A 25,700-nucleotide genomic window follows, 5' to 3' on the forward strand; every position below is an offset into this window, starting at 1 on the left:
GTTTTTCAAGATAATATAAGTAAATGTGTGGTATAGGTTGTTAAACAACACTTGTGCGTTCATAACCATATGGATCTTCCAGATAGGACAGACCACTCATGGGAAACTGGGTAAACAATCTTGTCATTGGCAGATGTCATCATGTACCAATTAAATTAATTGGTAAATAAATTAGGTCCATGGGCATCAGTTAGGACTTAGGATATAACCAGTTAAACCCATGACATCATTATGAGAAACCCACTGAAGGCCTCCAACCTTCGCAATGCTCTTGGATTGTGAATGAGACTGACTTTTGAGTTTCCCTGGACTTGGGGTTCAAGCATGCCTCACGTCTGCTGGAGGGCAGTGATGACTGACAGAGATTTGCTGACTTGCTAGACAACAAGCTTAGAAGGAGTCATTCAGTTTCTAGCTGTGGAGACAGGGAACCCTGTGGATAAGAATCAGTACAAGACATGCCTACTGGGAAGCCTTAGAAAATCAGATTGCTTGGTTTGCTTTTACTGGGGTGAATCCATTGTCTAAAAGATAATATAAATTAATGTTTACATGATTATTGATTTTGCATTGAGAAGAATAAGCATAATTAGCTATCCCATCATACTAGTTAGCATAAGTAATGGTAAATAAGTTTTACATATGCTGAATTACACATAATTAGCTTAATCTGTTCACTAATACACCAGCAAGATCTGGTAAAGGAAGCTTTAGGTGATGGACTCCACACTATACTTAGACTATGAAAGATCCAAGTTAAAATCTTGCCCAAGTTACTGATTAGCTCCATGACCTTGGGCAAGTCACTTAACCTCTGTTTGCTACAGTTTCCTCCTCTGTAAAATGGGGATAAGAATAACACTGACCTCACGGAGTAGATAACATATGTAAAGCCTATGTAAATCTTAGAGTGCTATATCTATGTTTTTTGTTGTTGTTGAGCTGTTTCAGCCATGTCAAACTCTTTCTGACCCTATTTTGAGGTTTCCTTGGCAAAGATACTAGAGCAGCTTGCCATCTCCTTCTCCAGCTCATTTTACAGATGAAGAAACTGAGGCAAGCAGGGTTAAGTGACTTTTCCAGGGGCACTGCTACGGTCTGAGGCCAGATTTGAGCTCGGATCTTCCCGACTCCAGGTCCAGTGCTCTATCCACTGCACCACCTAGCTACCCCTACATAATGTTAGGGGGTCTTTTTTGGAGGGGAGGAGGCAGTTAGATTTGAAGTCAGGAAGACCCAAGTTCAATCCTGCTTCATACACTAACCAGCTATATCACCTCTGGCAAGTCATTCGACCTCTCTTTGCCACAGTTTCCTCAACTATAAAATGAGGAAATCGGTCTTGATGCCCTCAAAGGTAACTTCCTGCTCACGTGGCATTTTTTAAGAAGAAGTTCTATTTGAATGAGTTTCTGAAGGCAGCTAGATGGCATCATGGAGACACAAGTGGACTTGGAGCCAGGAATACCTGAGTCTGAATCCTGCCTTAATCTCTCTGTGCCTCAGTTTCCACGCATGTAAAACAAGGAGTTTAGATACCCTCTAAGGTCCCTTTCAGCTCCAAATCTATGATCCTGTGATGATAATGATGAGGACAGAGGGAAAGATTCTCATACCTACCAGGTCACTCCCCCTTTCTGGGTCTCAGTTTCCTCATCTGTAAAATGAGGAGGTTGGACCAGATTCCTTTCAGCTCTATGCTCAACCAGCCAGTGACATTTTCTATTAGGAACTACCTAGAATGAGGTTGCTCATTATAAAAAAGGCTGGTGCCTGCCCTGCTTACAATTATGTAAAGACAAACAAGAAAAGCTCTTGCTGGTCCACCGAAAGCTACTGTCATGCAGATTTATCTGTCCTCATGTGTTACCAGTTAACAAAGAGGCCCCAAAAATGATTCTGCTGGAGGGCTCAGCCTGTCAACGCCACTTCCCCATGACGGCTTTGAAGATGATCTTTCACATGGGAAGAAGCTTTAATTGGTAAGTTTTATTGCTCACTGATGATACACTGGAAATGGAAAGTACGTGGTAAAGTGGGAGCTGATCGTTTCTTCGACCTCTATTAAGCTTTGTTGTCTATTAAAACCTGACGTCCATATGTTAGATGGGAAAATGAGGTTGGAGGAAGACAGGAGCACTGGAAAAAGATCTGAGATCACGAATATGTAGAGGCAAAAAACTTAAGAACAAAAGACTATAAGGAGTGTCCTCTCAACAAAAGTAGATGGCTGGGAAAGGATGTTCAGTGATGTTTTCACATGACTGGGGAACACATTTTGGTTCAAAAGAGCCACTTCAAAACACAGCTTTAGGAAGATGGATATTTTTGAGCCTGTCATTAATATCAGATAATTTAGAAGGTTCCTCCAATAAATGTGGATTTGGGGATTCCCACTGAGTCCATCCTCAGAACCTGTTAATTAGGTAACTTGTATACAAATTTTTCTTCAATGCTGGCTCTCTCCAGAGGCAGAAGATGCAATCTCTTAAGTGGTTTAATTTAGAGCAAATTACAGGACTTGAAAGCCCCCACATTTCTTCCTCACTAGCTTGTGATAGGATCACCAGCCTTTCTATAGGGTCTAGAAATCTCAGCATCAAAGCCATCCATCCCATTTGGCTTAAAATGATAAAATAACGTGCACTGCCTCTTAAAGGCCACTATGAACATGGGTTTGATGGATAGGTAAGATGGTGAGACTGGTGTAGACCTCTAAGAGTTCACAAACCAGATTTAAAGTTGACTCTTTTTATGGCAAGTAAGTGCACATTTTCCTCATAAATATCTAATCCTCATGTGAAAATGATGACACCTTTGATATCCCATGAGATTTCACAGATTTCCAGTCCTGGAGGTAGGGAGATACTCATGGTAAATGAGAAACTAAAAAGCTTTGGCAGTTGATACCTGGATGGGTTCAATATTTGATAAAGAGAAATAAATGCTAGTTGGAGCACTCAGGCTATCTTATGATTATGAGTTACAGTGGTGAAGAAGTGTATAACTGAAGAAAAATGGAGTCCATGAATTAGTTTGTGCCCTAACGCTGATGAAAAATAGAGCGCAATGTAAATTATCAACGTATCATCACAGAAAACAAAGAACAGCATCTACAAAGCAAGGATTAACATCAACTTTTAGCAAGAGATTGATCTATATGAAGTAACGGCTGTGGCTTTAGTTCACCTACTGATATTTCCAATTGTACTCATACCTACACAAGCGATCACCCATCAGTTCACCCTCATAATATTAAGTACAACTCACTAAGGAGGAGATACAAAGTAAAATATGATCCTTGTCCACATGGAGTTTATAGTCTATAGGAGGATGCAATACATACACAGATAACCATAATACACAAGGATACATGAAAAATCCATTAGAAAGGCAACATGGTATAGGCGAAGGAGAAAAACCTCTGCTTTGGGGTGCTAAAGACCAGAATTCCAGTCTTGTCTCTTATACATAATGGACCTGTGACGCTGGGAAAGTCACTTAACTTTTCAGTGCCCTGAGGAATGATTCTAAATTCAAGAGAAGAGGCTAAGTTGCCTTGACTTGAGAGTTCTCAACACTAATAAAACTGCCAGGTCCATAGGAAACAATCCCAAAACAAGAGAGGGGTGCCAAATCAAATGTTCTGTGAAACACTGCCAGAGCTTTCATTGCCTCGAGGTCATTCTTATGTACAACAGCTATTACTAAACAACACAGTAGAAAGAAAAAAACACCCTAAATCCAAGATAGTAAACAGCAGAAGTGGGTGCAAATTCAGGGCATGTGACTCCAAATGGAGTGTTCTTTTCACTATGCCACATGTCATTCATTCATTCATTCAATAAATATAATATATGACAAAAATTAGAATTAATTTTTAGCAATCTAGTTGCTTACATTTCCTGCGAATGAGAGTTCATTTGTGTATGTGTGCATTTATTTGTTTGCCCTGGGAAATTTATTATCAGGCCATTAATAACCATTCATAAATGGAAATATATTTGTTTGTTGCAGGTTAATTTCAAAGCCTCTCACTTCACACCAGGCAACCAAACTTAATCAACAATTTTATATGAAAACACTTCAGTTCAAGACATAAGGTTCTGGCAAAACAGACTAACCTGTAGCTCTTGGAAATAAAGCATAAAAGGAAAGAGAATTCTTTTATTTACCAATTGTTCTTCCTTATTGGGCAATGGTTGAGAGAGTATAGATGTATAAAAGTTAAGATATCCTGCAATCCCTTTATTTTAGGAGTCTTCAGTATTCTCCCCAAAAGGGAGCTTCTGAATTATATCTTTTCCTAAAATAGAGGAATATCAAGAAATGTTGGCTTTTATACATTTGTTGACTCAGACAAGCACAGATAACTACCTGGCTATACCACCAGCCCTTGTGGCAAGCATTACCAATGGGCCTTCCACAAAGGAGGCATATTTGTCTCTATGCCACATGTCTAGTGGCTAACTCATTGCCATATGTGATAATTATGGCTCTATCTTTACAAAAGTCTTTGAATATTGGAATGTAATAAATCTAAGTAAAGTTGCACTAACTGATTTATTTTGTAATCTTGAAGCTAGGGTATGCTAATTGTTATAGCTGTTTTACATATATACATCTACATACATATATACATCCATACATCTCTACATGCATACACACAAAATATTCAGAACCACATAAAGCAGGGATAGCAATAGGGTCTGGACCTTTTATTTCAATGGTATAGGGAATTCCTAGGTGAGTAAACACTTTTTACCGATGAAGGTTGGCACTTTCTCTACAACTTAAAGCTCTACAAAGTTGTCCTAAGAGGACAGCTAGGTGGGATCATAGTGCACAGAGCACAGGACGTGGAGTAAGGAAAACCTGAATTCAAATCCAGTCTCAGACACTTACTAGCTATGTGATCTGGGCCAAGTCCCTTAACCCTATTTGCCTCAGTTTCCTCATCTATCAAATGAGCTGGAGAAGAAAGTGACAAACCCCTCCAGTATCTCTGCCAAGAAAACCCCAAATGGGGTCATGAAGAGTTGGACATGACTGACTGACTCAACACAAGAAGAAGAAGAAGCACTAAGTGGTGAAATGACTTGCCCAAAGCCACGCAATCAGTATGTGTCAAAGGCTGAACTCTAATCCAGGTCCTCTGGCTCTAAGACCAGCTCTGGTATGACACACTGCCACTACCCAGAAAATATAAAAATGCAAGTAATAGACAAGTACACTACGTCCTTCTTCAAAGAGCTTACTTTGTGAAGCTGCCAATTATTCAAAACCAAGCTATTTACCTTGCCAGTATTTGACCTACTCACCCTTTCACCAGGTATTTTAGAAATTCAAATTGTACTAAACAATCTCTTTCAAGGATTTTTGCAAAAGAGGGAATAATTTGGTACCTTAGAGATAGACTGCAATGGATGTTGGTATCTACAACATCTGCTCAAATGATTATACAACAAATGCAAATTATGTTTCTATGTAATTATAGAAAAAACAGTTAATTTTATTCCAGGCTCTGCAATGGGACAATAACAATGTTGGCTCCTCTAGCAAACTGCATTTTTTCCAAATGTTTTCATAAATTCATGATTAGAAAATTACCAATAATTCTAGGTTTCTAAGACATATGAAATGTATTTATGTGTGAAGGTAAGGTCCACATAGTATATATGAATAAATTGCTAAGTCCTCATGGAGATGACAATGTTTATGTCACATTGGCGATTTTCTCTCTTGTTTAATCAATAAGCTCATAAAGCAGTAGGAAGCCTCTCCCTACTTGAGGCAAAGGGCAGGTACAGCTAAAGATGTATACTAGTGGTTTGACAGTAAACAACTACAGACAATGAATCTGCAAATATGACACCATAATGTTCAAGGCAAAGATGATGCTTGTGTAAGGGTTAGTTCAGAAACACTAATCAATTTTAGTTCTGATGACTATCAATTGATTAAAAGTCGGCAGAGCAAGTCAGGAAAGGTCTTTGAATTAGAATGACTATGCAGACTTTAAACAAATATAGGTCTCAGGAAACTTGCCCATGCCCTACACCTTGTCTATAAATTGTCAAGAAAGTTGAGAGGAGGGAAGGAAGAGAATTCCAGAGATCAAAGTGAATGTGAAGTTCTAGTCAAATCCCACTGAGATGGAATCAAGGGGATCCAGAGGAGGAAAGGAAAGAAAAACTTGGCTTTGATTTTGACCAGATCTCTTTCCATCTTCCTTTTGACCAGATTCAAAAGATTCATAGACGGTCGATTTTCCCTCTTCCCATCAATGTCACAGCATCACATCCCCAATGACAGAGATGACTTCCATTTTCTCGTTGCTTCTCTTTGAGTTCATATATTGATTGGTGTTAATGTCTACATCAGTGAGAACCAAAGAGAAACTAGACTACCTATCTTCAAGCAACTCAGAAAAGAGAAGGCGGAACTTCTTGAGTACTCCCCCAATGGGAGAAAAGGGCTTCCAGCAACCAGGAGTTTGGTCAGATGTGCTTTCTAAGCTTGAGACTACTTTCCTCTGTATTCTGTTGTTGTTTATCCTTCATTTTCAAAGAGAATCAATGACATCATGACACTAACTTTGTGTGTGAAATGGATTTAAGTGAGGCAGAGTTGTGCTAAGTTGTCAAACTTACTCCCTTTTTCTGAGTCATTGAAGTCTAGTACCAAGACAAGAGTCAAAATAACTGGCAATGGCCCAGGATGCCGTGGATGACTTTGGCATCTTCGATGTCTGACCAAGCTCTTAGCACTCCACAGTCCCTGCTTCGGATGCCTTCATGGCCATTGGAGCAAATTGCTCTAATTCACCCATTCTGTGGGGGGAAGTATTCACGCTTGGGGTAGATATCCTCCTAATTCACCAGTGAGTTTGGGGTCTGTCAGTTACTCTCAGCATGGTTTAGCCCAGCCACCCAGATGGTTTACCAGGATATGGACACTTAGCATGCTACAGCTTCTTGGAGTTACAGGTGGGATGTGTGGGGTGTTCATGGAGGACTAGCATCTCTGTGTGTGAGGGCTTGCTGAGCTCTTTTCAAGACTGCTCAGACATTTTGGTGTTCACCTGCCACACAACTTTCACCTGCATTCTATACATACATACACACTTAGGTATGCATATTTATGTATATTTATGTATGTGTATGTATATATTAGTTGAAGACTGTGTCCCAAATGTTGGTAGAGATACTTTATATCAATTATGCTAACTGTACCACCATAATAAATAACACTTTTTAAAAAAAACCCAAAACACTACAACTGCCTGATTAAATGATTCTCAATAAATAATCATGGAAAGAAGCATACCACTGGGGGCTTGAACCAATGGCTTTAGGGAAGCACTCTTAACTCCTCAGGGCTACCTGAGAACCCTGAGAGGGAGACATAGCCAGCCTAGCTCCGGGAACTTCACTCAGCAAGAAAAAGCAGAGTGGAAGTTCAAAGAAGGATCCTCAGAGCTGATATGACCTACAGAGAGAGAGTTCTGGGCCTGAAGTCAGAAACACCTGGATTTAAATCCTTCTTCAGATCCTTAAAGGCTGTGTGCCCCAAAGCAAGTCATTTAACCTCTCCTCCATAAAATGAAGATACCTGTAGTATTTACCTCGTAAGGTGGTTGATAGGCTCCAATCAGATGATATATAAAAAGCAGTCACAAACCCCCAAGCGCTTGATGTTATTCTCCTCCTCCTCCTCCTCTTTGTCCTCCTCCCTCCCTCCTCCTCCCTCCTCCTCCTCCTCCTCTTCCTCCTTCTTCCTCCTTTTTCTCCTCATTATTATTATTAGCAGTGGTAGAAGTGCATGAATGGTGAACTTTCATTTGTGTTATGCTCAGTGTTAAGCAAACATTTATAAAATTGGATTTAGTTCTACAGGCCATAATAACAGACATGTAGATCTTACTATGACAGTCACAGAGCCCCACACAATGATTACAGAAGTGGAAAATACCACCTGTTAAAAGGTGCAGTAATGGAAAGCAAGCTGGCCTGGGTTCACTACAGATTTATACTAGCTAATCCCAACGGGGCTTCACTAGAACAAAGTAACCCTCCTCCTCTCTAATCAGTTCCCTAGGCTACTCTCCCTAGCGGCTGCTCCATACCTTTTCTTCTCCTCTCAAGCCACCCACACCATTCCCTCCTCTCCACTTCTTTTTCTGAGAACTTTGGCTTAATAATTCGCTGAAAAAAATCAAGATTCTTCTCCTCACCTCCTCATCGCACATCTGTCTAACATCAGTCCCCACTACCCTTCCCCTTCCACTGTGATTGCATAAAGACATGGACATTCTATTGTCATAACCTTGATCCCTTCCCCTTCCTTATTTTCTACATTGTCCGCACTGTCATCCTCACTCTCCATTTTATTCATTCTTTCCTTGTCTACTGACTCTTTCCCTGCTGCTATAAACATACCCCAAGTCTCCCCATCCTTAAAAAAAAAACCCTAACTGGATCCTACTATGTGCACCCATAATCATTTGACATCTTATCCCCTTCTCAGCTAAATTCATATGGAAATCCATCTATATTAGGTCAGGTGCCTCCTTTTCTTTCTCCTCTAACTTGCTTCTAAAATCCCTGAAGTATGTCTTCCTACTTCATTATTTAACAGAAATGGTTATCTCCAAACTCATCAGGATGAAAGTTCACCATTCACTCTCTTCAGTGACCACTGTAATGGCCTTTTCCCAATCCTCAACCTTCTCGACATCTGTGCAGCTGCTGGCACTGTTGACAACCACCTCCTTCTGGATTCTTTCCCCTTTCTAGGTTTTCGTGACATGGCTCTTTTCAGGTTTGCCTCCTATCTGTCTGAATGCTGCTTCCCTGTCATTCATTCCAGGCCCACTAACTGTGGGTGTCCCTTAAAACACTGTCTCTGCCTCAAGGAGCCAGTCACTTAATTGCTCTGGGTCTGTTCCTCTTCTGTAAAACAATGGAATCAGATTAGAGGGCCTCTAATGTCCCTTCCAGGTGTACCACTCAATCATTCTATAATTTCAGGGAGTAAAGGAATTCCAACAGCAAAGAATGGCAAAGCAAAGGACTGGCATCTCTGTATAAGTTTCCTTAAGATGAGGGTTCTTGCCTCAGAAGTTCAAAAGATGACACGAAAAGCAACCTTGTTAAACTTAATTTGCTTTTAAAAAAACAAACTGTATAGAAGTTCATGATTTCATATTCACTCCTCTTTTTTTGTCCTTTTCTACTGAAATATCTATGCTTGCAGATGATTGCTAAGTTCCTAATCAAAATGAAAACTATTTTAAAACATGAAGGTTGTTCCCAGAAAAAAATGGATTAAAGAATCATTAATTTCCACTGTTTTAGATTTTGAAAAACAAAATATAATCTCAAAAGCAAAATAGGTTGGAATGGTTTTAGGTGGGATTCTATATGGAGATGAGATCACCTTCAGGATTCCTACTTCTGACAATAACAAACCAAAATGGCAAATTTTTGCCTGGGATTGCTGAGCTGTCAAATGTAGGAATTTTTCTGAATTTCAAAAAATAAATCTCAGAAAATGTATGTTCTCACAATTAGAAAGTGAAGGCAGAGTGAGAGAGCGGTCAGCAGCTGCAACTCATAGCTCTGATGAGTCTGGCTGCCTCTCTCCCACACAAGGGCTTCTGGAAGCCAGAGGACATAAGGAAAGAGACGGAGGACTTCTTGGCTATTGGTTTATATCAGCTTCCCCATTCTATTCCTGTGATGCCCCCTGACTATCCTTGAAAGAACAAAAGAAGAGAGAGAATCTGTAGAGGCAGATACAGTGAAGAAGACCACTGACTCTAGAGGTTAAGGACTTGGATTCAAATTCTGCCTTTAATGCTATCTGTATAACCTTGGGCAAGTCACTTAATATCCCTGAGCCTCATGAAGGGGCTGAAGTAGATGATCTTTGAGATTCCTTTCAGGTCCAATTCAGATCTTATGATCTCTGCAGTTGTAGTGTCTTGCCCCAAATCACACAGAGCATAATTGTCAACTTTGAACCCTTTAATTTCAAATCTTTTAATTTCAAAGGCAGTGCTGCTTCCCATCTAGATATGCCTCATTTATGCAATAAATGTATCCCTGTAAAGTTTCATTTAAACAAAATATTTAGAAATGGATTTTTTTTAAATTCTCAATTTAGAGAAAATAAAATCATTTTGCAAAGTGATGAATATTTCAGAACATGTAAAGCTCCCTCCCAAATATATCTTAGTACTTTTTGAGTGTAAATTGTTTTCTTAGACAAGGTAAATCTGTATAATCATCATTCCAATTTCCATAGTGTTTTAAAGTTTATAAAATGCTTTCCCAAAAACGACCCTAGGTAGGTAGGAAGTACAAGTAGAATTATCCCCATTTTACAGATGAGAAGAGTGAGTTTAAATGACTCACCCATCATTACATAGTTAAATGTGGTTCACAGGTTCTGCACCATAATAAGACCATAGGTTTAGAATCTGAAAGGAGTTTAGAAGAGATCTTGTCCATCTCTTTCAATAAGGGAGGAAATTCCTTTACTAGAATTCCTGTAAAGGATGCTTTCAAAGCTGTGGCTTCATGTCTAAGTGCTGCTTTGGCTCCAATCCCATAGATTTTGATAGGGAGCATCTGTACCATCATAACCTTTGATGGAATCTTCTAGTCTTTTTATAGTTTCCTCTTTGAGCACATCACTATTTAATAAGTACACTAACTTGTCCAAGGTCGCACAGGTAGTAATTCTCTTCTGACCTGACTCCAGTGCCTTTGTTCTTTGCAAATGCTCTGCTATCAGAGCCAGGTTTTCAATTTACTATGAAAAGTCACACCCAATTACTCAGATTTCTGCTTCCTACCAAGGCAAGGGAAACTGTCAAGGCAGGCACCACATTTGATCTCAGCCAAACAGATGGTTCTGTTTTTAATCTACTATAATCTCTCATGAACCACATGTAAAGTATTTAGTATTTTAAATATTTTTTAAACTCGGATGAAGAATATTCTCTTTAGAACTTCCATCATGGTCCCATGACACCTGATCATACAAAAACTTTTCTCTTTGACCTTAATCTAGGGACCCAAATTACCTTATCTCTCCACTTATTTTTTGAAAGCACAAAATAATTATATATTCATTTTTTTCCTAATAGGTACTTATATTGACTACAGAGAATTGTTATATAACTAATGAGAAAAATGATTCTCAAGGAAGTTAAGGGACTTGTCTAAGGTCATACAGGTGGTGGGCATCTGATACACACTATCATCCCTTATACATTCAAGCAATATGATGTTGTTCATTGGCTCCTGAAACAAATACAATGAGTAAGTCCTTCCAAACCTGACATTCCAACAAACTTTGCTCATTTTGCGGGAGGGGGGATGGAGAAACCTAAGATCCCAGGGGCAGAGGTTTCTGGGAGCTCTCAACATCATGCTTATTTTTGAAGCCAAGCTTCAGTCCAGCTAAGTAAGCTAATGTTTGGTTCATGGACTTCCTCTCCACTGAAGAAATCCTCTAACATCTCACTGTGGTATGAAAAGGAGCCTGGGTTCTCAAAGGTTAAGCAAGCAAATCTCAAGCCATGGCAAACTCTACCAAAATTTCGGGCATAGGTAAAATGGCTGATTCTATTGTTTTTGAAAAATCAGCTGAGCCAATGACAAAGAGATTTCATCACCAGGCTGGATGCAAGGGGATGGATTTCTGGCTTGGCTACTCAAAAGTTTGTGAAGGCTGTATCTGGGTCTACAGAGGGAGAGAACTGAGGGGGAGAACTCGCAGATCCTTGACCTCTTCAAGCATTTCTATTACATGGCCCAATTAGCCCTGACATCATATAAGACCAAGAGATAACTAAAAAAAATTACTGACTTATCTTCTTATTAGAAACATATCTCCTTAAACTTATCTGTTTTTCTTTTGTTCAATTACCTTTCGCCTCTGATGCTACTGGTGTTATTTTTTCTTGAAGAGGATGATGACATCAGAGAGGTGATGCTGTGATATGCAAGGGCGATGGATTTAAGTGAGGGAGGGCTGTGCTAGGTTGCTAAAAAAAAAAAAAAAGACTGGACCTACTTAATACCATTTAGAATATAATTTACACACTGAGATCTAGGAAGCCTAGCTTTCTGTCCCACAGTGATTATAGTGGCTAACTCAATTCAGTAAACATGCATTAGTACCAACTGCCTATAATCAATCAATCCAGCCTTGAAGCCAGGAAGACCTAGGGAACAAATCTTACTTCTGATATGTACTGACTGTATGACCCTAGGTAGATTCTTCACCTTTCAGTGTTCTAGGCAATTCTCTAAGACTACAGGTTGCAAGATAGGTTCTAATTTATACTGGTAGAGGGATTTCACTATTGAAATCACAGGTCCACTCCTTACCTCTACATACAAAATACTATGTTAGACACTGGGTAAAAATAGACATTTAGGGATTAAAGGACTATTTACCTAATAAATGCTTCCACCTACTAATGAATGTGGAAATCAGTTCTGGGTATACCAGTACCTTTTTTGTCATCACTTCAAGTTTGCTTAAATGTCACAAGGATATAGACACCAAAATGCCAATTTCAAAGACAGATGCACTTACTAGTGTTTCTCCTACTAACTCGATGGCTGAATTTTGATTTTTGCAATTTTAAAATCTCCAATGACTTCCCAGTTCCCATAACATAACATCCAAGTTCCTCAATTTGGCATTCAAGAGTCTTCATCTCTAACCTATGTATTTAACCTTTTGTCCCTTGACCTATGTCACTCCCCTTTCCACCAAATACATGTAACATCTCCCGTAGCTAAGTTGGTCTTCTAATTGAGGAAAGAAATAAAATATAATGTTTAAAAAATTAGTCTTCTCATTATCCTAAGAACATTCTATGCTTATTCCTAACTCTAAGTCCTTGTTCATTTTGTTCCCTTCCAGACTTAATCCCCTTTTGCTTCTTCCTATCCAAATTTCACCCTTTCCCAGGCTTCTCTGATCATCCTTTCTGATTACTTACAATGATTCACTTCTTGGAATTAATGCAGCTTATAATTACAGGGCTAATCATATATGAACTTTCATTGTTATTTTACTTCTAAGCATATGAATGTCTGATATATCAACCTAGAAAGCAGATAACTTTATTTACGTTCCTTTTATGTAGTGAGGATGGATTAGAGCAAGGGATGCATGTGGGACGTGTGTTGGGGATGGGGCATATCCTCTAACAAATGTCCAGAGCACATGCCCCATAGAAAGGGGCCAGAATGTATGCCCAGCTTCATGGGAAGTGAGTCATCCATTCCTGTAACATATTTCCCCTATTAGTACATGGTAGATATTCTAGCCACTAATATTTAAAGCAGGGGGGTTTAAACTGATAGATTTCAGTGGGTCCATGAATTTGTATATGAAAACATTTTGTCTTTTTTTATATTTTTTCTTCCTTCTTTCCCTCCTTCCTTCCTTTCTTTTTTTCCTTCCTTTATTTTCACTACCCCTATATGAAATTTGCCATTTCCTTTGATTTTAAAAACATTATTCTTAGAGGAGTCCATAGGCTTCACCACACTACCAAAGACATCCATGACATAAAAAGGTCAAGAACTCTTCATTCTAGAGGCACCTGGGTGGATCAGTGCATAGACTGTTAGACTTGGAATCAGGAAGACCCAAGTTCAAACCCTACTTTGGACCCTAAGGGTTCCTGAGAAAGTCACTTAACCTTTATCAAACCTCAATTTCCTCAGTAGTAAAACATGAATAATAGTAGCACCTACCTTACAAAGTTGTTGTGAAGATCAAATGAGATAAGATACATAAAATGCTTTACAAACTTTTAAGTCTCACAAAAATGCTAGCTAAAGCAACCATTTTTAATGAATACATAAATTCTCACCACAATCATTTTGATACAGACACAATTACAAACAACCTTTCTGGGCTCCAGTTTCCCCATCTATTTAATGAAGGAGTTAGGCCATATGCTCTTCTTGGTGATTCCGTTTGCTGTCTATGGCAAGAGATCTTTTGTGGCTTATTGTCCCATCATCACCATCATGAAATTATTATAATTATTGGTATGATGATTACTTGGGTTTTTATCATCATAATCATCACCTTAGGCCAACTGCATAGAGCCTTCACGGCCACCCTGGGACTTTTCTACAATCCAAGTACAGCCAGAAAATTCACAACCCTTTCCAACGACTTCTTTGTTATCTCTCCTTATTTTGCTCCAGGAACCACAATGGCCTGGTGAAAAAAAACCCCCAGTAATTTTGCATGAAAGAAGGAAAATAAGATTGGAGTTGTCCATTTGCAAACAGTTTGATTTACTCTCCAGGGCTCTGTCTAACTCTGCTCCTCTCCTACCTAACCTCATTGTCACTTCTCTCTCCTCCCTCCCACTTTATTCATCTAATGCTTGACAACAGCACTGGCTGATTCCTGTCATGATTGAGTTCTACTCTAGGCTCTCACTCTGGAGAAAAATGAAGATGTTAAAAGAAGAATGCCAAAGGAGGAGTCAGAGAATGAAGAAAAGACTATTTTTTTCTTGTTATTAGAATAACTGGCTATTTTTTTTTCTTTTCTTTGAACGAGACTTGTGACTTCATTGGTCAAGGTAACTTCCACAGATAGAATGAAAATAAGGGCCTATTCTGCAAACATAAGAAGATCCTGGGTTACTGAGAGGCTAAGTGACTTACCCAGAGGGACCCAATCAATATGTGTCAAGAGGTGGAACGTGAACTCAGTTCTGGCTGATTCCAAGGTTGGCTCTCTGTCCACTAGGCAGAGTGGATACTGCCTCTCTCCCAGGTCAAATGACCAACTTACAAAAAAATCTTTAGAAGTGAAACATTCATGATCTAGGGATTAGACAATAATTCTCCTATTTTAAAGTGCATTATAGAACAGACTGTATGACATAGTGTCTAAAACTGACCTCAGAAGCCAGAAGAGCTGGAGTCAAGTCCAATCTCTAACAGACTGACTTTTGCATCCTTGGGCAATGGAGTCACTGAACTTCTGAGAGCTCTAGACAGGTCTCAAAGGCTATAAGTTGCAAAGAAAGTATTGACTTACATCAGTAGATGGTGCTCCCTATGCCAGTGAAATCACTTGTTAGGTCTCTGTCCTGAATATAAGAATAAGCTCTTTACCACCAAGTGGTAAATTCCAGAAGCCATAATAGGCCTGGTAGAGATACAATGATTTTGCATAAAACATAGAAAGCTAGATTGAAATTGACTATTTTCAAAACAGTTTGGACTATTTTCCAGTGCATTTCATCACTTCTGATGTCTACAAGAGCTAGACACTAGATATACAAAATGTCTGTACAATTATGAAAGGAGCAAATTAAGGACAATTCTTTAATACTCTAAGGACCTCTGACTTTATCAGGGAGGGTACTCTTTCTACATGTAAAGATTACAACCTTCTTCCATGCCTTAGGATCCAAATTTGGCCACCAACCTGGTTGCTGGTCCTAAAACGGGATGAACAGACCAATGATGGACTTAAACTTATCCTGTACTTTAGGGCTTGTCTTCCACTGGCAAAGACTTCAAGACCCTCAACCTCAGCTCCATGTCATGATGAATCACTAGAGTTTGACCTAAGTGGAGTTTTTCAAGTCTAGGTGTAAATCTGTTCTTTGGCATTTTGTGAAAGTATCAGGAAATCTTAAAGGAGGCACTTTTATTTTATATTTCTTAGAGTTCAGGAAAATAACGTAGGGGAAAAATGAATGCAGCTTGAATATCTCACTCAAGACAGTTTAGGACAAGACCCAGGATCCCATGTCTATAGCTGGACAGGACCTCAGAGGCCATCTAGTCCAGTACCTCCTTTTACAAATGAAGAAACTGAGACCCAGTGAGGTTGTGACTTGCCTGATGTCACACCAGTAGTAACCCTTGGAGTCAGGATGTGAAGCTAGGGTCAACGTTTGCCTCCCAAATCACAGCTCCTTCCACAGTGCCACGCCACCTCCATGTATCTTGTTCTTTGCCCATTTTCTTTTTGTTTCACATTAACTAGGACCATTTACTTGCCTGTGGGAGTGAACAATTTGTACTGGACTGTTGTGAAAAACCAACTGAGATAATACAGTCCAAGCATTAAAGTAATATGTAAATACAATCTATCATCATAATTAATATTGCTGTTTCTAGGGTATCATAAGCTTTTTAACTTTCCTCTCTTTGACAGCGCATAAGGACAGGTGGGACCCTATTAAGCAGACATTGTTCCCTAGCATTCTCCTCATCATGGTAGCAGAAGCTACGCCAGTTATACTTTCCTTTTCTAACCTTTTTCTACTCTCCATGTACCACTTATAGACATTGCTTAAAAGTTGAAATTGTTACTGCTACAACTCTTTGTAATTTGATTATAAGCCAACTTTATTTGCTGGATATATTTTTAATAAAAACATTGCTTAATGGTTCCTTTCCACTCCAATATGAAAGTGTTTTGTTGGGCCCATCTCTAAGTGGAGTCCAGTTACAAATACAAATTTCAGCCTAATTTTCCTCCCTTTAAGAAATTATGAGCACAAGCAGTCATTGATTGGAAACCCCTACTAAAAAACGTTAGACATCTCACATTTTTGGTTTTTAGCCAACATAAAACCAAAAGTACAAAATGTTCCATCTAAGTGACGAAAAATATATTTGTCGAATCACAATGTAAGTAAGGAGACATCAACCACAGAGGATCATATATCTAGCATAGTTCCATCTTCAAAAAACAATACCATTCATCTTTCTCAATCCTGTCAATCTCAATTTATATTACACTTTTTTTCCATATTTGCTGTAATGTCAATATTTCTACAGTAATGACTGTCTCCTCCAAAGGCTTCCCATCATCATGCCAATTCAGCTTTGGTTTGTTCTTCCATTTCCACCCAATGCTAGTGATAACCATTGTTTTCCTGCAACAGCCTTTAACTGTTTCTCTGAAGAGAACAGAATCTATCAGAGCTCAACACGGAATCCAACAACATTGGCTGGATTCTGTCAAGACACCATAAGACTTGGATGACCTGGATACAAATAACAAACATTTACAAAATGCTCTTCTCTGTGCAGTCTAGGGCACTGAGGGAGATGCATCCACATATAAAGATCATAGACATATACATCACCTAGATCTCCTTAGGCCTTGAGATAGCTTTTGCCTTACAATTTTATAATGTTAAATTACATTGCAATCTCAATTATACTGATCTAGCCCAGAATCAGAAGACCCAGGTTCAAGTCTCGCTTCTTTCTGACATACTGACTGTGTGATCCTGGGAAATCATTGAACCTTTTACTGCTAAGACCATGAAAAGAAGAACAATGAAGTCACAAGGATGGTCCCAATCCCTCAATTACATGACAGCATTCATTTGTCATATTAACCTTCCGACTCAAGTTTATTCAATAGTTTGGAATTCACCTACCAAGTCAGCATTGGTGACAAAAACTGATAAAACGCTGTCCTTTACTTCATGGAACTGATGTAAAACTTCCATGTTTTCTTGATAGTTAGATAATGGGAATTTGAGGGGGTAACAATGAAGAAAACTTAAAAGGAATATCTAGAGCATGCAATCTAACGAAAAAAATCAGAAGGTGAATTTAGGGCAACCCTAAAAAATCATTCCCAGATGTGGCAAAATACTTACTGGTTGAGGACAACATCGAGAATGAAAGTTGATCCAAAGGCCTCAACTTGGAAGCTCGCCTGGTCAATGTGAGCAGACTGCAACATTAAAAATGACAAAGAGTTATTTGTTAAGTAATCAGAGCAGAAAAATATCTAATCAGCTAAGTTATATTCATATGATCATTGGTCCTTTAAACATATTCTGACGAGAAGAACAATTCAACATAGGCCTTAAACAACACAAAGGATTAAGACAAGTTAGCTCCTTTCGAGTGGCAAATAGTGAATAGAGCACTGGCTGGGAATCGGGAAGACTCATCTTCATGAGTTCAAATTAGCCTTAGACACTTAACAGCTGTGTGACCCTGGGCAAGTCACTTAATCCAAATGAGCTAGACAAGGAAATGGCAAGCCACTCTAGTATCTTTGCCAAGAAAACCACAAATGAGGTCATGAAGAGTCAGACACAACTGAAACAACTGAATAACAACAAAGTAAGATGAAGTAATATTTTCAGAAATTCAGTCAGTTAGCTTATTAAGCACCTACTTTTGTGCCATGAACTATGTTAAGTGTTGGGGGTACAAAGAAGGACGGAAAAAGGTCCCTTTTCTCAAAGTGCTCACAGTCTAATGGGAGGGACAAAATGTAAATTACATACAAACAAAAGTGTTGCTCATTCATTTCAGTCATGTCCAATTATTCATGACTCGACTTGAGATTTTCTTGGCAAAGATACTGGAGTAGTTTGCCATTTCCTTCTCCAGCTAATTTTTATAAATAAGGAAACTGAGGCAAACAGGGTACAGGGACTTGCCTAGGGTCACACAGGAAGTGTCTGAGGCCAGATGTGAAATCTGGAAGTTGAGTCTTCCTGACTAGCCTGGTACCCTATTCACTGTGCCACCTAGCTGCCACCTCAAAACACAAACAGGATAAACTGGAGGTAATGGGGTAGCAGGAAGGGAGAAGGGGAAGAGAAGTTACTAAGACTAAGGAGGACTGGGAAAAGCCTCTATGGAAGTTGGGACTTTAGCTGAGATTTGAAAAAAACCAGGAAAGCCAGAAGACAGAAATGAGGGACTGCAGCCCAAGAATGGGGCAGAGGGGCAGCCAGGGAAAATGCTCCAATTGGAATATAGAGTATCATATGTAAGGAACAGGAAGGAGATCATTATGACTGTATAACAGAGTGCACAGAGGAGAGTAAGGAGTAATAACCTAGAAAAGGTAGCAAGGGGTCAGTTAGGAATTTTCCAATGTCTCTCAAGAAATTAGACTCTTTAGATGACTATTTCTCTTGATCCTGCCTTACTCCACTAGAAGATTTTCCCATTAAAAATAAGCTAGGGGTTTATAAAAAGAAAACTATGTTTTAGATAAGAGTAAAATGAGAGGAAGTGTTAACCCATACTCAAGTGGATATGTGACCTCTTGGGCATGAATACTCCCTCCAAGAATCTAGACCATAATCCATCCATGTCTGTCCATTCTATGCAACTCTGAATCTATAATCAGGAAAATAACCATTTCCTCCAAGAAATTGTGCCTCTCAACTCCATGATATTTTTTTTCAATCATCTATCTGCTTTCACCCTTCAAATTCTCTTCTCTGAGCTAAGCACTCCCTTGTCCCAGATCCTTTATCCAATATGCACATGACATAGACTGTGATCCATATAAATGGAGGAAGGGACCCACGCTAAGGAGATCACAATTCTGTGGGTATGTTTCTCTCTTAGCTTGTATTCTTAACATTAATCCTATTAGATTATATTTAGAGATTATATTATATAGGCACCTAAGTGATGTAGGGAATAGATAGAGCACTGAATCTAGGTTCAGAAAGACCTGAGTTCACATTTGGCCTTGGACACTTAACAACTGGGTGACCTTGGACAAGTCACTTAACCTCTGTCTGCCTCAGTTTCTTCATCTGTATAATCGGAACAATGACGGCACCTGCCTCCCATGGTTCTTTTGAGTGTCAGATGAGACAATCAATGTAAAGCACTTTGCAAACCTTAAAACACGAAATAAATGCTGGTTATTATTGTTGCTTTTGTCATTATTTTTTATCCTATTGGACACTCTTTTTCATGTGAGCACAAGCTAAAGATCTTGAAAATGACTGCTGCACCATCTGCAATCCTTAGCTGGAGTTCCAGGAAACTTCTTGGAAGCATATATGACTAGAAGGAAAGAAATAATAATCTATCTCCTAGGAAAAGCCCTAATGCATCGAAGCTGAATGCTGATTAGGCAGGGGAAGGGAGGAGCCTTTCCCCCTGGAGTTCTAAAATTTTTATAGAACTTGTATTGTGTTGCAGTTTGTTATTGTTGGGTTTTTTTTAATTTGGTGTTTTTGTTTCATGGCACTTACATTAATAGTTGCAGCGTGAAGTTCTGTGGGCAACATCTTTCACTGAACTTTTTTTTTAGAAAAGTATCCTGAGGGCAACTAGGTGGCCCAGCGGATACAGCACCAGCCCTAGACTCAGGAGGGCCTGTGTTCAAACATGGCCTCAGATGGTTACTAGCTATGTGACCCCGGGCAAGTCACTTAATCCCTAATGCCTCCTCCCAAAAAAAAAATTAAAAGAAAAGTATCCCAGAAATAGAACTTCAACATTTCGACATAACAACACAACATTTATCAAGAACCCACAAAGCATGATATCAAGATGAAAACCAACATTCTGTCCACAAGAAGTTTATATTCTAGGAGGAAAGCTAAGAAAAATGATAATAGATGAGTTCTGATCAGAGCAGCATCAGAGGGCTTAGAAGTAAAGAACTGCTTCCCTCAGGGGAAGAATAAAGGAAGGCTTCCTGGGGGAGGTGGCACCAGAACACTTTAAAAGAGGGGAAGGCCCTTAATATATGGAGCTGTGAGGAGAATCCATGAATGGAATAGGAGATGCTGTATGGAAATGCACAGTGCATGGGATGCATAGGGATCAGGCAAGGGAAAGTCAGGGAATCGTCTGGTTGGGCCAGTACATGAAGGGCAGTATTATAAGATGGGGTTGGATGGGGCCCAATTTTATTAGCCTTTAAATAATAGAATAATGAGTTTGCATTTTATACCCAAAGGGCTACAGGTTTCAGAGCAGGAAGGAGGGAAGAGGTATCTACAAGGAGACATTTTTAAAAACTACTATTTAATATTAATGTATTAATGCTAAGTTTTACTAATTTTACTACTATGATTGCTTTTTAAGGTTATATTACTAATAATAGCTGATGCTTTTATCAGGATTTCAAAGCACTTTAAACACATATCTCATTTGAGTCTCCTAATATAATCCTGTGGTACTATTATCCCCATTTTATAGATGAGGAAAATGAAGTTCAGAGTGATTTAGTGACTTGACCAAGGTTACAGAACTAGTAAGTGGCTGAGGAAGGATGTATCTTTAATGCCAGAAAATACTGCTCTCCCTTGAGAGCATGTTGTCCAAGTTCTCCAATAAATACATGTGTATTTATTTTGTAACGTCAACTCATGTGGGTGACGGTGAAGGCTCTGAGCTAGTAAGGTAGACTGGTGGCTACCTTCATGGACATACAAGAATGATGGGAAATGAGCTTCATTAATAATTTTCTTCATCTATCTAATGTTTAATAAGGCAATGACTTGCCACCAATGCACCTGAACATTTTGCTTAGTTGCAATATGTTTCTACTATGGAAAAAATAAAAAAAACTGCACAGCTCAGTCACATATCTGACAATGAATCCAGTGCAATTCCTTCATTTGAAAAGCTAATTTCTAATTTTCAGCTATATTAAGGTCAATCTGTATTTTTATCCCCATTTCTTTAAGCAACAACCATTAATGGATGCCCAATAAATATGACAGTGTCACAACATCCACCTCCCCCATTCTTGTTACAAAAAGAGGGTGATGATGAGTCAAGAAACATAATAAATAACAATAGAATAGGACAATAAAAACTACAATAAAAAATACAACAAAATGACAATAAAAGACATTCTGGTTGTCAGGTGACAATGAATCAAGTGACACTAAATTGGAATAGGTTGTAGTCCCATAAAATTGTCAAAATCTTAATTATTCATAAAACCTAACAACATTAATCTTTTCCTCTTTCACATAACTAGATATGTGTGCTGTGTTGACAGGGGTATCAGAATGTTTATCCATTGCCAGATGCAGAGTATAGAAGTGTCATCCAGATTCTGCAGCAACAGAAATGTACTACGACAGACAAAAAAATTTGCAATTCATAGGTTTCAATAACTAATTAATTAATACTGTGAAAGTACTACCTGTTGCAATACATGACTCTTGTCAGGAGTGTCAGGAGTGGGATACTAGGTGGCGCAGTGTCTAGAACACCAGTGCAGGAGTTAGGAGGACCTGAGTTCAAATCTCATGTTAGATACTTGACACTCACTAGCTGTGTGACCTTGGGAAAGTCACAACCCAATTGCCTTATCCTGGGTCATCTCCAGTCTTCCTGATGAATATCTGGTCACTGAATTCAGATGGCTCTGGAGGAGAAATGAAGCTGGTGACCTGCACAGCCCTGTCTCACTCAAAACAAAGTCAAGTGCAAGTCATGTCTTTATTTCTCTGATGACATGGTCTTCTTCGGCAACAAAGGACGAACACACACACACGCATACGACTCTTAATTTTTAAAAAATTTCCTCTAACCACCCAATAATCAAGAATAACGAATAAGCCAATAGCCAGGGGACTGACTTCAGGAAGATTGGTAAGGGATGAAAATCCTTCCAGTTGACTAAATATGGATGATACTCCATCATGAACAAATATTAGTGGTTAAATTAGGTACTACCTATGACTATGACAGAGACACCAATTCAAAAGCTATCCACAATGAGGCTCACTAGTTTATTCTGTGACTGGATGACATGTGGGTGTTCAGATCGCACCAACTGTACAGGTGCAGAGAATTCATAATCAGTCCTGGTGGGCAGAAGTAATTGGTGTGTGCTAGAACAGTTCACCAGCTGAAGAATCTAGAAATCTCCACACACATGTTCCATCAGAACCTCAAATTCAACACATCCAAAATGGAACCCATCATCTTCCTCCTTAAACCTGCTCCTCATCCAAACCTTCCTATTTCTGTGGGGGTACCACCTCCCAGTCTCTCCAGTTCCTAACTTTGGAGTCATCCTTCACTCTTCCAAGAGCCTTGGGAGTCACAATGCCTCCAGCTCAGTGCCCTCAAGCAGCACCCTAAGAGGCAGCCCCTGTGGAGATCCAACCTGGCAAAACTGTCTAAGCACAGTGCCTCTGTACACTGAGCACTTCACAAATACTCGTTGACTTGACTGGATTGGCTTCCGCGAGTGCTCCAGCCACAGTTACTCAAGACCCAGAAAAGAAAGTTCTTGCTACCCAAATCCTTGGCTCTACCAAATAGTCTCACATCAGAAACTGACAGGATTTTATCAGTGAAAATGACATTAACAAAGCCCTGCCAGTGGCTCTGCTGCTGCACCCCTCTGACTTGCAGCTGAAATCTTCCCTAGAAGCTGTTCCCCCTCTTAGAACGTGAGCTCCTTGAGAGAAGGTACTGTTTTACCTTCCCATTTGTATTCTCAGTGCATAGCACAATGCTTTGCATACAGTAAGCATTTAATCAGTCCTCCATTACTTCATTCTTCCTTCTCCCTTCCCATCTCATAGCCAATCATTTGCCAATTCTTGTCAATCCCATCTCCACAACATTGCTGACATCCACCCTCCTCTGTCCACTCACAAAGCCCTCATTCTACTTCAGTCCCTTCTCATTTCTTTTAAAACTATTATAAGAAAATGACTAAAGTGGAAATGTTTCACATGATTGCACATATATAACCTTTATCAGATTGCTTACCATCTCAGGGAGGTGAGAGAGGAGGGAATGAGGGAGAGAATTTGGAACTTCCCCCCCAAAAAACTCCAATGTTTAAAAAAAGATTACTGTAAGAGCCTCCAAACTGATTTATCAAATAATTGAGTGCATCACTAGTATTGGAAGAAGGTTTTCTGTAAAAGAGGGTCTAGTCATTTTTATTCATGCACTTTAAAATTTTGGTAGTAGATTGGCATTACTCCTGGATGGCACTGATCTGAAAACTTTAACATATCAAGATTAGGCTTGCCACCTCAGCAAACCTGGAAGGTAAATATGGAGTGCAAGTGAGCATTCTACAGGAAAAGGAATTTTCCAAACTTGTGCCCCATGCAAAACAGTCTCAAACCAGTAGCTATAAATGAAAACTTCTTAGAATAATGTGGTTCATACATCTTTCAGAATAATACAAAAATGTGTCACATTTTTTTCCTAAAATTCCACCAGCCACTAGGAAAAATGTTAATTAAAACATTCCAAATTTCTCTTAAAGGTCACCTCAAAATTTGCTGGTCCTCAAAACCAAGTACAATGAAAACCTTGCATTTCCATCAGTGTTTAAGGTTTTGAGAGATACTGAGATATTGTCATAGACAGGTTAGCAAATCCAGAAATGATCAATGGCCCCAAATCTCCTCCACCATATAGCTTTTTCATTTTTTTGCATACTTAAAATCTGAAATCAAACTGAACTATGTAAATAAGTTAACAGAGACCTACAATTTAAAAAACCCTAACATTTTAAAGTCTTAACAATATCCCTTGATTTAAGGATACATAGACAATATTGTGTGAAGGAATAGTTGTAGAGTCTCTCACTTATCCCTCCTCAACTCACAGCACCTAAGCTATTGGAAGTCTTCTGGGCAGGCTACCTGCTTTAAATGTCACTCCACTCGAGCCTACTGGCCACTCAGCTGTCAGACCAGTCTTCGTAAAGCTCAAGTCTGACGGCCCGGGCCATCCCATTCTCCCACAAACTCCAGCGGTTGCCTATTATTACTTGAACATCAAATATAAAATCCTTTGTTTGAGTCCTACAGCCTTCATGAACTAACCCCTCCCTAACTCCTCAGTTTTCTAACACTTCATTCCCGTTCATGTGCCTGCACCGTGCTCTATGAGCAAAGTAGAATTGCAGTAACTCAAGAAACATGAGATGCACAAATTTACATATATCTCTCCCATTAGATTGTTGAGCTCCTGGAGGGCAGGGACTTTTGGTTGCTTTTTTACCCTTTTTTGTATCCCCAATGCTTAACACAATGCCTGATAGATAGCAAGCTCTTAATCAATACTTATTCCCTTGACCTGACTTGAAAAGAAATTTGCAGAAGAAATTGAGAGTTCTGCAGGTGGCCACCATCCCCTCAGACCACAGAGTTAACAGAAGGCAGAGGTCACTGTGGGATGGTTTAAGAGGTCAACGTGGGCCAGGATGGGCCCAGAGTTCAGGAATAAAACAACTTTAAGCTTCTAGGAAAACTCCTGAGAGTAAGCATGGCTCAGTGGAGAGAGCACAGGACATGCTTGGAGACAAAAAGACCTGATATTTAAAGCATTCTGTTTCTAAAGGGATTCTGTCTCAACTATCAAGATCCTTGTTATATTTCACAGCTAAACTGTTTGCAGCTTTTAAAATTCATCCACTTCCATATGTGAGTGTCAAAGCGGATAGGGTTTTAAATTTCATTGAGGTTTCTCATAAAATTTCACTTCAGTCTATGTTAGAGTGGAGGAAGTATCTTTTAATTCTAAAGAAAAATACTTGTTAATAGGTAAAATCAATTTGTCACTGCTTGGTTGCTTTATTGTGTTTCGCCTTTTGCTTTAATCAAAAACTTTTAGGAAACACGGCACCTACAGGAGATCGCAACTAGTGTTGATAATTTGAGACACTGCAGATGAGTACAAGAGTGATTCTGCTCTCACACTCACAAATCCAAAATTGGATGAATTAAACAGTTACACACTGGTTAGTTATGAAAAAGAAAAAAGATCTTAGTACAAGAGAATTTTTTTTAGAAGTAGAGACTTTAAACCTCTTTTACAACAGACTGGAGCAGAATCTGAGCTAATGCTTGGTGAGGGTCTCCTGGCAGAGGGCTCTGTACTTGT

At 39.2% G+C, this 25,700-nt stretch overlaps 1 protein-coding gene across 10 annotated transcripts in view; it reads right to left on the reverse strand.

Moving 5' to 3' along the window:
• Positions 1-25,700, reverse strand: part of ADAM22 (ADAM metallopeptidase domain 22) — a 262,858-nt gene that overhangs the window by 190,311 nt on the left and 46,847 nt on the right. For all 10 annotated transcript variants that reach the window (XM_072651557.1, XM_072651551.1, XM_072651554.1 and 7 more), the window contains exon 3: positions 17,702-17,778. In XM_072651557.1, the coding sequence (XP_072507658.1) occupies positions 17,702-17,778 (77 nt within the window). The remainder of the gene's footprint in view (positions 1-17,701; positions 17,779-25,700) is intronic.

Source organism: Notamacropus eugenii, chromosome 3, assembly GCF_028372415.1.
Source record: "Notamacropus eugenii isolate mMacEug1 chromosome 3, mMacEug1.pri_v2, whole genome shotgun sequence".
Taxonomy (NCBI): Eukaryota; Metazoa; Chordata; class Mammalia; order Diprotodontia; family Macropodidae; genus Notamacropus; species Notamacropus eugenii.